This window comes from Dictyostelium purpureum (assembly GCF_000190715.1).
Source record: "Dictyostelium purpureum unplaced genomic scaffold DICPUscaffold_417, whole genome shotgun sequence".
NCBI classification, from domain to species: domain Eukaryota; phylum Evosea; class Eumycetozoa; order Dictyosteliales; family Dictyosteliaceae; genus Dictyostelium; species Dictyostelium purpureum.
In genome coordinates this window covers 2157-16365 of record NW_003519753.1, presented here as the reverse complement: position 1 = coordinate 16365, position 14209 = coordinate 2157, and the positions used below count along the sequence as shown (strand labels likewise).

Here is a 14209-nt window from a genome sequence, read left to right as displayed (position 1 = left end):
AAAAACGGGAATTGAACGAACAAATAAGAACTCTTCATAATTAGATTTTACATATTTCTTTGGTACAACTATAAATTTCATCAACTAATATTTTTTTTGGTTATTATTTCTAAAAGTATTCTGCAAAAATAACGTTTTGTTGTTGTTGTTGTTGTGTAGTTGTTGTTTTTTTTGTTCTAAGTTGTTGTAGATGTTTGTTGCTCTACTTGGTGAAATAGTTGTTGTTGTTGTTGTCTTTGGTATTGTAGTTGTTGTTGTCTTATTTGGTACTGTTTCTGATCTAGTTGTTGTTGTTGTAGAACTTGATGTTGTTTTAAATGAAGTCTTTGTTGTTGTTCGAGTTGTAGTTGTTGCTGAAATGGAATATCTAGTCTTTGCTGTTGTTTTATTTGAAATTGATATAGTTGTAGCCTCTCCTCACATTGTTCCCTTATGAATGTGTGTTGTTGGGAACTTTGTCTGTCATATAATCTGTGTCTATCTATTATATGATCATATTCTAGTTTTTGGCTTTCTATATATTGAATTCCCCAGTAATCGTTATCAAAGGCACAATAATGGCAATATTCTCCTTTAGTGGTAGAGCAACGGCAACCCTTGTATTTCTTGAATAAGATTTTACCAAAATAGTAATAAAAAATGCTACTAACAACAATAAATAAAAAAATACAAAATAATAAAATATTAAACATTTTTGTTGAAAAATAAATTATTTAAAATAAAATAAAATAAAATGTATATAAGTGTAAAAATAAAAAATTTAATTATATGATTTAATGTAAAAAAAAATAGCTGGATGTAAAAAAATATGTGTGAGTGAACGAAAGCTTTAATTTTAATAAATGAAAAAAAAAAAAAAGAAATTTAAAAAATTTTTAAAAATTACAAAAAAAAAAATAAAATAAAAAATAATCAATTGTTTAATATAATGTTTTTATTAAATTATTATAATTTATATTTTATAGCTATATAGATTTTATTTTATTTTATAATTTTAAATTGTGAATAATAATTTATTCTATATTTTTATTTGAAAACTTCATTAAATTCTCTCTTAAATGATATCCAGAATACCTAGCTAAATGTTAAAAAAAGATTTAAAATAAAAAGATTTATTAATTTCAAATACTATATAGTTTATTATTTTTAAATTATAAAGATAATTATTATTTATTGTTAAAAATAAAATTGAAAAATTATTTTTAATTTCTTTTATTTTAATTTACTTTATTTTCTCTTTCTTCTCCTTTATCTTTCTTTTTTGTTGTTTCTATTTTCTCATCTTTAGTTGGGGTATCATTAAAATATGTTAAATTAGTAATATTTTATATATTTAAAAACAAAAATATTTATTACATATTTTATTTTAATTTTTTTTAAATAAAAATTATATAAAAAAATAGTTTAAAATATATAAAACATTGAGAACATTATCAGAATAATTATTTTTCTTTACACATTTTGTTATAAAAATATCTAATAAAGAATAATATTTCTTTTATTTTGAAATATATTAAAAAATACCCTTTTTAAATAATTAAAATAATTTTTTAAATTTTTCACCCATTTCCCACTGCTTATTTTATTTCTATCATTTATAATTTAATTTAAAAACCCCTTTTTCCCTATTAGATAATAAACATCAATCCAATATAATATATTCACATTTGATGTACAATAAGAGTAAATGCAGAAGAGCTGGAGGAGCTGATATTAAAATAAGAAATTTAATTATATGGTTACCAATTCAGAGTTCACATTTCATCATTACCATCAAATTCTTCACAAGTTTACAATTATACAGAGCTAAAAGTTTATCAACTAGTTATCATCCATTGAAGTAGATTATACTGGAACCTGATTCGATGCAAACAAATAAAAATAAACTTGGGGGTTTACATATAAACCGGGCACTGTAATTAATAATTAAAAAAAAATGATGCATAACTGCTACGGGTGCGAAATGGGTTCAATTACATGCACAAATTATAATTTCCCGAAATGAAAGAGCTAAAATGATATTCTGTTAATAGTGGTATTCACAATGGTCTATTTATAGAGTTAATTTAAAAAATGTGTAGAGTTATATGTTTTTTTAAAAAATTTATTCATAATTTAAATCCTGTATCATATTGGTGGCATAGAATACGTAAATTTTAGTAGCAATACATATCATGTTTCATCATGTAGTGCTGTATGTCCCATTTTATTAAGTTTTACTTAACTTTTTCTTTACCAATAAAATTATTAAAATAAATAAAATAAAATAAAATAAAATAAAATAAAATATAGTTTTTAAGTTTTATTTAAATTTTTTTTAAAAATTACTGTCACTCTATCATCTTTGTCTTTTTCTTTCTGTTTTTTTATTGATGGTTGTAGAGTCACCTCTAACTAAATAATTATCCTATAATTTTGGTATTACCTTGTTCAAAATATGCTGTTACATCCTGTTCTGGTTCTGCTGTTGTTGTATAGTTGTTATTATTACTATAACTATTTTTTAAACTAAATGCTAATGCTACTTTTGTTGAATAATTATTACTATTGTTTAAACTGAATGATGATTATTATGAAGTTGCTGTTGTGTTATTATTGTTATTGTTATTATTGATATTATATGGTTCTATGATATTTACTCAATATTTTAATAGTAATTATAAAAAAGAAAGATTTGTTATGGAAATGTGGATTTTAAAGTTTTATTTGTGAAGTGAAGTATAGTTATTTAATTTAAATAAAAAATTAATAAAATTAAAAAAAAATTTTATATAAATTAAAAAAAAATTAATAAATTAAAAATCATTTTTTTTTTCTTCTTTATTACTTTATCAATATACAAATAATACTTTTCTTTTATAATCAATTCGATTATAGTTTATTTTAATTATTTATAATCAATTTATTTATATTTTTTTTTTTTATTATTTTATAGTTAAAATAATCAAATCAAAAAATATAAAAAAAAATGAAAAATAATAAATTTATAATACTATCAAAATGGTGAGGCCAAAGAATAAATTAATATTTGGGCAAGTTTTGACTTGTAAACTCTTGGTTTGGCAATAAATCTAATTAGTGCATAAAGACCAATGGCAAAAATAATAATAATAATAGTTTAAACAATAGTTTGGATACAAGCCTCAACAACGAAGATAGCTTCGACATGAGTGATACCGGTATGGAATCAACATCATCCAGTAGCAAAGGTAAAAGTAAAGGAAGAGGCAAGGGCAAAGGCAAAAATAAAAATTCTAAATAAATAGTTAATTATCTCTTTTTTTCCTTACAGAAACATAATTTCTTTTTTTTTTTTTTTTTTTTTTTTTTTAAATATATGTATTTAATTTATTTTATAAAATATAGATGATTATTTTAAAACTCATATAAAGTAATAAAATGAACTCTGTGATAATAATTTTTTTATAATAATAATTTAAAATGAAAAAAATATACAACCCCTTTTAGAATATTTAATTAAAATAAATAACAATAACTTTTTTTTTATTTTTTTTCCTTTCGTTTGTGTACATATGAAGTTCCTTTTAATAATTCTTGAATTAAATGCGCACCAACCACCATGGAAGCTGAAATATAAAAGCTAAAATTGGAAAACAACCAAGACTCTATTCAACCCGAGTGTGTGATGGAAATTTAATTTCTTTTTGTCTAGTTTTTTTTATGATGATCTAAAAAATTGTTATTCTAACTCTAATATTTAATACCAAACGGAATGGCTCTGTGTAGCCTTCATCAGTGTCATAATGGACATAGTTTTCATCGGTATCATAATGGATATCATCATAATCTTCATGGAACTCTTGATTAAATATTTGATTTCTTTTTATTTTTGAAAAGATGGAAAAAATTAAAGCAAATAAATAGGTTATAATTTTTGAAATAAAGCCTATTATTTTTTGAATCATTTTGAATTATATAATGTAGTTATTATTTTAAAATTTATTATTTTTATTGAAGTTATTATTATTAAAATTTTATAAATGATAATTAAAAAAAAAAAAAATATCAATAATAATGAAAAAAAATAAATTAAAAATTTAAATTATGTGTCAGTAGGGGTATCAAAATTTAAAAAAAATAAAAATTAAAAAATAAAAATTAAAAATTAAAAAACTAATGGGGGTGGCGAACTTAGAAGAAAAAGTGTCATTGAAAGGGCCTTTTTTTTAATTTATTTTTTTAATTTACTTTTTCATTTTTAAAAATTTTTTTTTTTTTTTTTTTCTTTTCTTTATTTTATATACATACAAATAATCATATACCTTTATTTTTTTATTATAATATTCTGACATTTAATAAATTTTAATAATAGCAATAATAATTTTTTATATTTATTAAATAATTTTCAAAATAACATTTCACATAACAATTAAAAAATGGATTATATAATGATTGTTTTTTATATTTTATTAGCTATCATCAGCATTTCATTATTATATTTTATAATTAAATATTTTGCCAAAAAATATAATAACAATAGAAACAATAATAGCAATAACAATACCCCAATAACCAATAATTTATTTGATCAAATGAATTTTTACCAACACCCACAACAACACCCACAATATTTTAGAACAAATGATCAATCCCCATCACATCTATTTGGTCTCACAACTTTCCCATCACACCTTAGACCACAGTTTCCACCACCAAATTCATCTGCTCCATCCACAATTTTATCATCAACCTCTGAAGGAAAAGAATGGATATTTGGATCAAAATATTTGGAAATAATAAAAAAAAGGGAAAAAGAAGAAAAAGAAGAAAAAGAATGGGAAGAATACCAAAAATCAATAAAAGACAGATTGATTAGAGAAGGTTTTTGCTCCAAATGTATTTCAGCAGATATAAAACCACACCGTTTGGCTTTTATTGGATGCGGACATCAATTTTGTTATAAATGTATTTTAAAAAGATCATTTAGTGACAAAACCTGCCCACTTTGTGAAGATCCATTTGATGATATCATTGTAAGTAATTTACACATTCATATTTATATATTAATTAGATGAATTATATTAATTTTTTTCATTGATACTTTATAGAAGTACTGGGAGTTATGAAGGCTTATAAGGCAATTAAGATGAAGATATACATTAAGATGATGATGATCTTTTAGATAATGGATACTCGATTAATATTGAAATAGGTGGCGATTAAATTAATAGTTTAAATACTTTACTCTATGTTTCTTTTTAGAAATCGATGAAGACTAAATTATTAATAAAATCGTTCATTCAATGTTTCAATTATTGATCGATGAAATTAAAAAAAAGTCAGCTACATCCTAAAAACAATCTCATCTTTATCAACCTTCATTTCTTATAAATCAAATATTGGGGTTTTTGTTTATTCTTTCTTTTTCAGTGCCAACCATTTCTAGTCACATATCAAACATTGGGGTTTTTGTTTATTCTTGGTAATTATGGTTATTAAATTGGTCTATGTAAATTCAAATGATCCATCCTACTTCACCCACGCCAATAGAAGCAATCAAAATAATTCATTAAAATAGAAATAAAATAAGAAAATAAAAGTTATTTAAAATATTTAATAAATGCTTAATCTTTATTTTTTATTAATTATTAAGAAATTATATAAAATTATAATTTCTTGAAATATAAAAATGAACTAAATATACTTTTTTACTTATTGTTATCTGTTAATTTAATTAATATAAATGATGTTTATGATTTTTTATAATTGAAAATAATTCTTTATTATATATTTCGTCAAATTTTGTTTGAATTAAAATTGTCTCTTGATCTTTTCCACCGGTTTCTTGGAATGCTTCAAACTGTCATTACGATCTTGATATTGGTCTTAAACAAATTCTAAATCAATAACCTATTTACATCTATTTTTGAGATCTCTTAAGAGTGATTCTTTGAGCGTACTAAATTTTAAAGGTTGAAGATTTGTTTGTTCTCTTAAAAGATTTAACTTTTCTTCCATTCTTTGTCTTAATTGAGTATTTTCATTTCTAACTGTGTTGCTCAGCCTATATCATCATTTATAGTTAAAAGCTCGTCATCGAGATTTCTTGGATATACAACAAAAATACTTTCTATTAACTTTTTGGTTTCTAAATCTTTTTCCATTGCTAAATTCTCTTTTGTAATTCTATAACTGCCTGCATTTGAACTACCAACATTCGATTTCATACTTTTAATCGATTTCTATGTAAAACTAATGAATGCATTCATGCTTAGAAAACAATGCTGATGGATCCATCCCCTCTATCAGTACGAGAACTTGGTGAAACTTCTGATATACCAACTGAAGTATCATGACCAGTGTTGAAAGATTACTTATTGAATTTATCTTGAAAAATTATAATCTCTGATTTTGTATTGTGATTTTCGGATTGAAGACCTTCTTGAGTTAATTCTAATTGTTCTAAAAGTTCTCTCTTCTCCTCTTCTTTTTTAAATAATTTCTTTGCTAATAAAATGTATTTTACTTTTAATACTTGATCGTTTTCCCCAATGGCAGAGGCACTTGAAGCAGATTGTGAACCAGATGAACGAGGGGAATCACCAAAAGATTTCTAACTCCTTAATATAACCTTTGGGACTTTTGATTTTGTTTTCTGCTTTTGATAAGAAAATTTTGAGCTGCACTTCTTTATTGATTAATTTTAACCTTATTCTTAGTTTTTATTTTCCAAAAATTTCTACCTTTTTTAATAAGCTATAAACTTTCTATTCTCTAAAAGTATTTATTGAGATAAATTATCATTCGAGGATGCATCCAAAAAAAAATTTATAATCACATTCTTTAATAAGATTTCGTTGGTCAATTTCATTGAAATAAATACTTTTTTTTTTCAGGTAGTCTTGGTCTGGCTGCTATTGTTTCTGGTTGTTGCTGCAGATGTTGTGGTTGTGGCATTTGGTGTGTCATGTGCTTCAAAAATTAAATATTGTGTTGTCTTAGGACCTAAGTCTTTATACCAAGTTAGGAGGTTCCCAATTTCTACTGTTATACTATCCTTTCTCTTTTTGAATTGTTTTGAATCTTAATAAGATATTTAAATATATACTTGATTAATTTTTTGAATTATTTAATTGATTGCTAAAATCCTGTTTTGATTATTAAATTGTGATTGTTAGCTTGATTTATTATATATCTTGCATATTTTAATTTAATTAAAGATACATTACGTGTATAAGTTGCAATCTGCATAGGTTTTAATTTTCATTTCTACAAAGAATAAATAACCTCTATACTTGAACAGTTCTAGTACTTGGCAATTCTGATTATAAGTTTGCATTTATAAAGTTGAAAAAATGGTGGGAGATGCCAGTAGAAGGATGAAGCATAATACTATATGAGAATAAAGCAAAACCAATTGATTGTTGTGGATCATTTGTATTGTCTTCTTTACAATAAAATCTAGGCACTTGTGAACTAAGATGAATTAAACTTTTCAGTTAAACCATATGTTTAAGAATGGCAAGCGAAAGTTGGAGTTACTTTAAAGAATTTGTTTATTGAAACGACGACTTCATTTATGAAACTTGAACCTCTATCAGATACTAAATTCTTTGGGGGTCATATTTTAAATATATTTGATAAGCTAAAACCATTGGACTGTTTCACAATTAGAACAAAATTTACGAAAGCTGAAGTTTACCCTTTTCTTTATCTAAACTATTTGTGTTCTATCATTCCAAAGCAAATGTATTAAGATTCATATAAATAGTTGATTAGATTGAATATCTTTGTTAGTGTTTAGTATTTTGTTGGATCTAAGTTTAATCTTTTATTTTGCCAATGTTTTTATGATTGTTATTGCTATTAATTTTGAAATTATTATTATTATTATTCAGCGATAGTTGGTGGATGGATTGGTATTTATTATTTGTAAATAGTATAAAATCTCTTTTAATAGGTTTGCTGTATTTAATAAACATAGTCTAAATCTTTATGTTATTGATTAAAATCCTTTCATTCATGATATTGACGACAACTGATCCTGTAAGGGTATTGAATAATTCTAATTGGTAAATCTTCCTTTTGGATATTAATAAAAGTTAATTTAGTTTATGTTAGTAACTCTGTTTCTATTTTCTGTATTTCTTCAACGATGCAAATTTCTATGTATATGGGTTTGTTGTTGCTGTTGTTGTTTTAAAATAATATATTAATTTACTTACTTGTTCTCGAAAGGTATTAAACATATTTTCAGTAATGTTAAAATTATTATTGATTATTGGATGTGCTATAGTTTACATTATTAAAATTATCTATGTGTTTGTTTGTTTGTTGTGATCGAAAAAAGTCTTTAGATCCAAAAAAAAATTAAAAAATTAAAAAAAAAATAAAAAAAAAAAAATAAAAATAAAAATTTTTTATTAAAATTATTTTATTTTTAAAAATAAATATAAATAATGGCATAACGTGTTGATATTGACTAAAATTTTAATAATGTAAAATATAGTACATCAAACCAAAAATAACAATTTTAACATTACCGAAATATGTTCAAAACATTTATAGAACAAGAAAATCAATACATTATTTTAAAACAACAACAATAACAACAACAACAAACCCATATACTGGCATCGTTGAAGAAATATAGAAAATAGACGCCATATTATATAGGCAGTTTATGAATCAAAAGTAATTTTTAAATATTAGTTAGCAATCAACTTTTTTTGCATAAAATAAAGAAGACCACAACAAAAAACTAAAAGTGATATACTTGTTTTACTTGATTTCATTTATTTATTTACAATTTCAATTATATACAGGTTTTACAATTGAAAGATGGCTTAAGGCTTCAGTTATCCAATGCAATAATAAAATTAATAATAGAAGAAGTAAACGATAAAGATAAAGATTTCACATTTGCAGGTAATCAATTATTCACAGTTACAAAAGGAAGATTCAAATTAAATAAAGATTATTCATTAAAAAGATATTTAAATTTTAAAATATAAAAAACTTTTGGGTTAATAATATTTTTATTATCTTATTTTTTTGTTTGGGGTTAAATTTAATTGCTATTTTATATTGCCTCTCTTGATTAGTTGCTATTTATTTATTTATTTATTTATTTATTTATTTATTTATTTATTTAAACCAATAATATGTTGGCCTCTTTGGATGTGTAATTTCTTTATTTCCCAATTTCTGATTTGAGTTTAATATTTTCATTATTTAATTGGTGTTTAAATGTTTTTCAATAGATTCTATGAAAAATAAAAAAATATAAAATAAAAACAAAAAAAAAAAAAATAAATGTTAATATTTAATGAAATAATTTTTTTTAAAAATCATTTTTTGCAATGAAAATGTTAGTTTAATTTTAAAGAGAATTAAATAGAAAATTTAAATCAAATAAAAAAATGATCAATCTATAATATAAAAAAAGATATAAAATAAATTATTACTTTACAATTATTTTTTTTATTTTCCTTATATTATTTTAAAAAAAATTATATTTTTCAAAACAGTTCTATCTTTTTAATAAATAAATTTTTTTTGAATTTATTTTTTATTTTTTATTATTTTAATTTTTATTTTTTTTATTGTATTAAAGAATTGATTTTTATTTTTTTTCAATATTATTTTATTCATATACAAATAATAATATAGCTTTATTTTTACATTTTACAACACAATAATAATTTTTCCATATAAATTTAATTTCATAACAATAATAAAAATATAAAATATATTTATTTGAAACATTCATTTTTATATATTAATATAAATATGGATTTTTCAAATAATAACCTTTTTATTTATACTTTAGAAGTATTATTAATTGTTTTCTTTATTGTATTATTAGTAAAATACAATATAATAAAAAAAAAATTAAAACAACTAAATAGCAATAATAATAATAAAAATAATAATAATAATAATAAAATTAATAATAATAAAAAAAATAATAATCATTATCTACTAATAGTATTAGTAGAATATTTATTTTTAATAGTTAAATTTTTAATAGTTTTTATTTTATTTTATTCTGTATATTTTACATTTAATATAGTATTAAATGATGTAGATATTAAATATAACCATCTCTCTTCAGGTATTTATAATTTATAATTTTATAAATCAAAACATTTCTTTAAACTAATTCCAATTTTATTTTTAATTAAATTCAAAAAGAAGAGAAATGTAAAGCATGGGAGCTCTGTATGGATAGAGATCCTCCAAAATCACTAAAGTAAGTGTTTAAATCATTTTATATGTACATTTTTTGATTACTAATTCTTTTAAATATAGATTTAAAATTTTAGCAGAAGTTTTGGAAAGCTCCATTTCAAGTTTGTCATATAAAGCTATGGCATTTTTATTTTTTATTATTTGGATGATGGTTTGGATTCCTTGCAAAATTTTTGATAACTTTAGAAGTTATTTAAATTCAAATCTTCACCACCAAATTGAACCACAACCTAAGGCAATCTTTGTCAATGTAATTATTAAAAAAGCAACAATTTAGATTTACAAAAACTACCTATTTATATTATTAACTTTAGAATTTATTTATTATGAAAAAAGATTTTAAAAAACTTAGTCTTCTAGAATAATTCTATATCATAATAAATAAATATTTTAACTTACCTTAGGACAACTAGACTAAATTATGATACAAAATATAGAAGACATTGGTTGAAAATAAAAAAAAAAAAAAAAAAAAAAAAAAAATTTAATAGTTAATTATAAGATCATTAATTTAGTAATGATAATAATCAAACAATAATAAGCTTTAAGATATAACCAAAGTAGTTAAATAATAAATAGCATCCTCACCGGCATTCATCTTGGTCCTCATCAGCAGCAGCATTCATCAGCAGTATTCGTCTTGGTCCTCGGCATTATCATCATCATCAGCATCCTCACCGGCATTCGTCTTGGTCATCAGCATTATCATCATCATCATCATGAGCATCCTCACCGGCATTCATCTTGGTCCTCAGCATTATCATTATCATCATTCATCTTGGTCCTCAGCATTATCATCATCATCATTAGCATCCTCACCGGCATTCATCTTGGTCCTCATCATCATTCATCTTGGTCCTCAGCATTATCATCATCATCAGCATTCATTTTGGTCCTCATCATCATCACCACCATCATCAGCATTCATTACCATCAGCATTCCTCATCATCAGCATCAGCTTTCATAAGCAACAGCATCATCAACCCTAAAGCTTTAGAAAAGAACTTTTAGTAAATCAATAATAATTAATAATTTTATAAAAAAAAAAAAAATAATAATAATAATAATAATAATAATAAAATCAAACACTCACATATTTCAATCTATTTTATGGAAGAAATACATTTTCCCTGGCCAGGCAAATATATTGGAACATCAAATGATTTTAATATCGAAAATATTTTCAGTATATATAAAACATCATTAAATTTTTATATAAAATATAATAAAATTTTATTTTTATAAATAATATGTTTATTTTTTACCATTTTCCTTTTTATTAAATATAGATCTTCATGATATAATTACAATTTTATTTTTTATTTTATTTTTTTCAAAACACAACAAACAAACAAACACATAAATAATTTTATTAATGTAAACTATAGCACATACAATAAATAATAATAATAATTTTAACATTACTGAAAATATGTTTAAACCTTTCGAGAATAAGTAAGTAAATCAATACATGAATAAAACAACAATAACAGCAACAACAAACCCACATATAGAAAATGGCATCTTTGAAGAAATAGAAACAGAATTACTGACATAAACTAAATAATCTTCTATTAATATTCAAAAGATAGATTTACCAATTAAAACCATTCAATACCCTTACAAGATCTGCTGTCGTCGATATCATGAATGAAAGGATTTTAATCAATTATATAAATATCTGGCCTAATAAATCCAACCACAAAATATTACTTCTATATATAATAATCTCAAAACCAATATCAATAACTATCATAAAAAGTCACAAAGTCGCAGAAACTCAAATTCTTTCAAAGTCTTTCAATCTCGAGTAAAATTCAAATCATGCAAAATATATAATAAATCAAGCCTACCCGAAATCTTTTCAGTATTAAAATAAATTTAATAATCGAGCACAATATTTAAATACCCCAATATTAATATTTACTCAGTAAATCAATAATCAGTCCTCGGTTATTATGAGCCTTTAAGAAAGTTAATATTAAAACATTTTATAAAAATTAAAAATCAATATAATACCAAACCAAAGGCAGTCCTCATTAATAAATAACAGTCACACCCAAACATCACCAAATTCGACTTATTATCATATAATTAATAAAACACCATCCCCCAATCTTCAGAAGAAATCAATGGTATAGAATCAAAGAGATTGAACATGAATTTGAAAGTTATAGAATTGTAAAAGGAAATTTAGCAAGGAAAAAAGATTTAGAAACCAAACAGTATATAGAAAGTCAAAGAAATAGCAGTAGATCCAAGAAATCTCGATGACGAGCTTCCAACTAAAATGATACAGGTTGAACAACTTAGAAGGATAATTAGGTATTTTCAAAAATGGATAATGAAATATCAATAAAGAAAACATTCAATCAAAAACAACATTCAACTCTCGAAGGATGTTATTTTTTAATAAATAAATAAATTAAAAAAAATAAATTTTAAAAAAAATAAAAAAATTAAAAGTGTTATTTATTTTATTTATTTTTTATAACTAATTGTTTATTTTTCTATATTTTGATTCTAAGATTTTGTTTTCTTGGAGCAATTCTTTGATTTATTCCCATTTAATGAAAGAATAATAGGTCTGATTGAATACAACTAATATTGATTAATAACAATTATAATGGTTAGTAATTACGTTTATATCTTTTTTATTTCCTTTACACACCCATATGGTTGGTTATTATTATTTTATTATTGTATGTTGTATTTATTTGGACGAAATTGACCCTAATCTGATTTGAAAATGTGGATGCATCCTCGAATGATAATATATCTCAATAAATACATTTAGAGAATAGAAAATTTAAGGATTATGGAAAAAGATTTAGAAACCAAATTAATAGAAAGTCAAAGAAATAGCAGTGTTTATTGTAGAACTAAAATGATGATGCAGGCTGAACAACTTAGAAAGTTACAAGATGAACAAATTTGAAAATTAGAGATTTCTGACTCAAAAGGTTCATTTAGAAACAGTTAGAAATGAAAATACTCAATTACTGTAAAACTGAAAATTGAAAATATCGAAGAGGAGATAAGACAATGAATGGAAGAAAAGTTAAATCTTTTAAAAGAACAAACAAATCATCAACTTTTAAAATTTAGTACGCTCAAAGAATCACTCTTAAGAGATCTCAAAAATAGATAGGTTATTTTAGAATTACTCGAATTAGTTTAAGGTAATATATAAATATAATTTTTTTTTAGAGTAAATTTAGAAGCATCTTTTACGACGATGACCAATATCAATATCAATATTAATAATGTTACTGTTACCACTACATGGATTAAAACATGGATCAAAATCTCCTTTATTTTTTTATTTAAAAAAACACATATTTATAATTTTTAAATATTATAAATTACTTTATAATTATTTTTTTTATTAAAACTAATAATTAAATAAAAAATCTAATATTATTTCTTAAATTTAGTTGTAAAAATCATACAAATAATCAATTTGATTAATTTTTTTTTTTTTTTTTAAAAATCATTTTTTTAAAATGAAAAAGTTAGTTTAATGTTTTGGGTATCATTTAAAAGAGAATTAAATAAAAAATCGAAATCAAATAAAAAAAATGATCAATCTATAATATAAAAAAAGATATAAACTAAATTATTGCTTTACAATTATTTTTTTAATTATTTTCTTTATTTTATAAAAAAAATTAAACAATTCTTTCTTTTTAATAAATAAATTTTTATTATTTTAATTTTTTTTTTTTTTTTTTGAATTAAAGAAAACATTTTTTTTTTTTTTCTTTATTATTTTATTCACACAAATAATAGCTTTATTTTTACAATTTTTCAACACAATAATATTTTTTTTTTTTATAATTTTAATTAAATAATATTCACACATTTTTCAATATTTTATTTTTTCAACTTTTTCTTTCTTTATTATTTTATATATTTATATATTTTATATATAAAATCAAACTAAATATGATAGTAAATAAAATTTTATTTCTATCATTTTTAGTTATATTT

General features: G+C 22.0%; 7 protein-coding genes across 7 annotated transcripts; 2 read left to right on the top strand and 5 right to left on the bottom strand.

Moving 5' to 3' along the window:
* Nucleotides 1–176: 176 nt before the first annotated feature.
* On the bottom strand, nucleotides 177–692 carry DICPUDRAFT_158182 (uncharacterized protein; the record flags this gene model as incomplete). Its single annotated transcript, XM_003293304.1, has 1 exon — nucleotides 177–692. The coding sequence occupies one exon, from the start codon at nucleotides 690–692 to the stop codon at nucleotides 177–179; it is 516 nt and encodes a 171-aa protein (XP_003293352.1).
* A 1710-nt stretch (nucleotides 693–2402) lies between these two features.
* DICPUDRAFT_158179 (uncharacterized protein) lies at nucleotides 2403–4313 on the bottom strand (the record flags this gene model as incomplete). The annotated part of the gene is made up of 3 exons (XM_003293303.1): nucleotides 2403–2524; nucleotides 3731–3840; nucleotides 4270–4313. The coding sequence occupies 3 exons, from the start codon at nucleotides 4311–4313 to the stop codon at nucleotides 2403–2405; spliced, it is 276 nt and encodes a 91-aa protein (XP_003293351.1).
* Nucleotides 4314–4397: 84 nt separating this feature from the next.
* On the top strand, nucleotides 4398–5046 carry DICPUDRAFT_158178 (uncharacterized protein; the record flags this gene model as incomplete). The annotated part of the gene is made up of 2 exons (XM_003293309.1): nucleotides 4398–4998; nucleotides 5033–5046. 2 exons carry the CDS (start codon nucleotides 4398–4400, stop codon nucleotides 5044–5046), a joined length of 615 nt encoding a protein of 204 aa, XP_003293357.1.
* A 173-nt stretch (nucleotides 5047–5219) lies between these two features.
* On the bottom strand, nucleotides 5220–6188 carry DICPUDRAFT_158177 (uncharacterized protein; the record flags this gene model as incomplete). The annotated part of the gene is made up of 3 exons (XM_003293302.1): nucleotides 5220–5236; nucleotides 5880–6025; nucleotides 6100–6188. 3 exons carry the CDS (start codon nucleotides 6186–6188, stop codon nucleotides 5220–5222), a joined length of 252 nt encoding a protein of 83 aa, XP_003293350.1.
* A 143-nt stretch (nucleotides 6189–6331) lies between these two features.
* DICPUDRAFT_158176 (uncharacterized protein) lies at nucleotides 6332–6832 on the bottom strand (the record flags this gene model as incomplete). Its single annotated transcript, XM_003293301.1, has 2 exons — nucleotides 6332–6574; nucleotides 6800–6832. The coding sequence occupies 2 exons, from the start codon at nucleotides 6830–6832 to the stop codon at nucleotides 6332–6334; spliced, it is 276 nt and encodes a 91-aa protein (XP_003293349.1).
* Nucleotides 6833–7286: 454 nt separating this feature from the next.
* On the bottom strand, nucleotides 7287–8628 carry DICPUDRAFT_158175 (uncharacterized protein; the record flags this gene model as incomplete). The annotated part of the gene is made up of 2 exons (XM_003293300.1): nucleotides 7287–7437; nucleotides 8585–8628. The coding sequence occupies 2 exons, from the start codon at nucleotides 8626–8628 to the stop codon at nucleotides 7287–7289; spliced, it is 195 nt and encodes a 64-aa protein (XP_003293348.1).
* A 1125-nt stretch (nucleotides 8629–9753) lies between these two features.
* DICPUDRAFT_158174 (uncharacterized protein) lies at nucleotides 9754–11227 on the top strand (the record flags this gene model as incomplete). Its single annotated transcript, XM_003293308.1, has 5 exons — nucleotides 9754–10078; nucleotides 10159–10216; nucleotides 10276–10465; nucleotides 10707–10729; nucleotides 10795–11227. 5 exons carry the CDS (start codon nucleotides 9754–9756, stop codon nucleotides 11225–11227), a joined length of 1029 nt encoding a protein of 342 aa, XP_003293356.1.
* Nucleotides 11228–14209: the final 2982 nt, after the last annotated feature.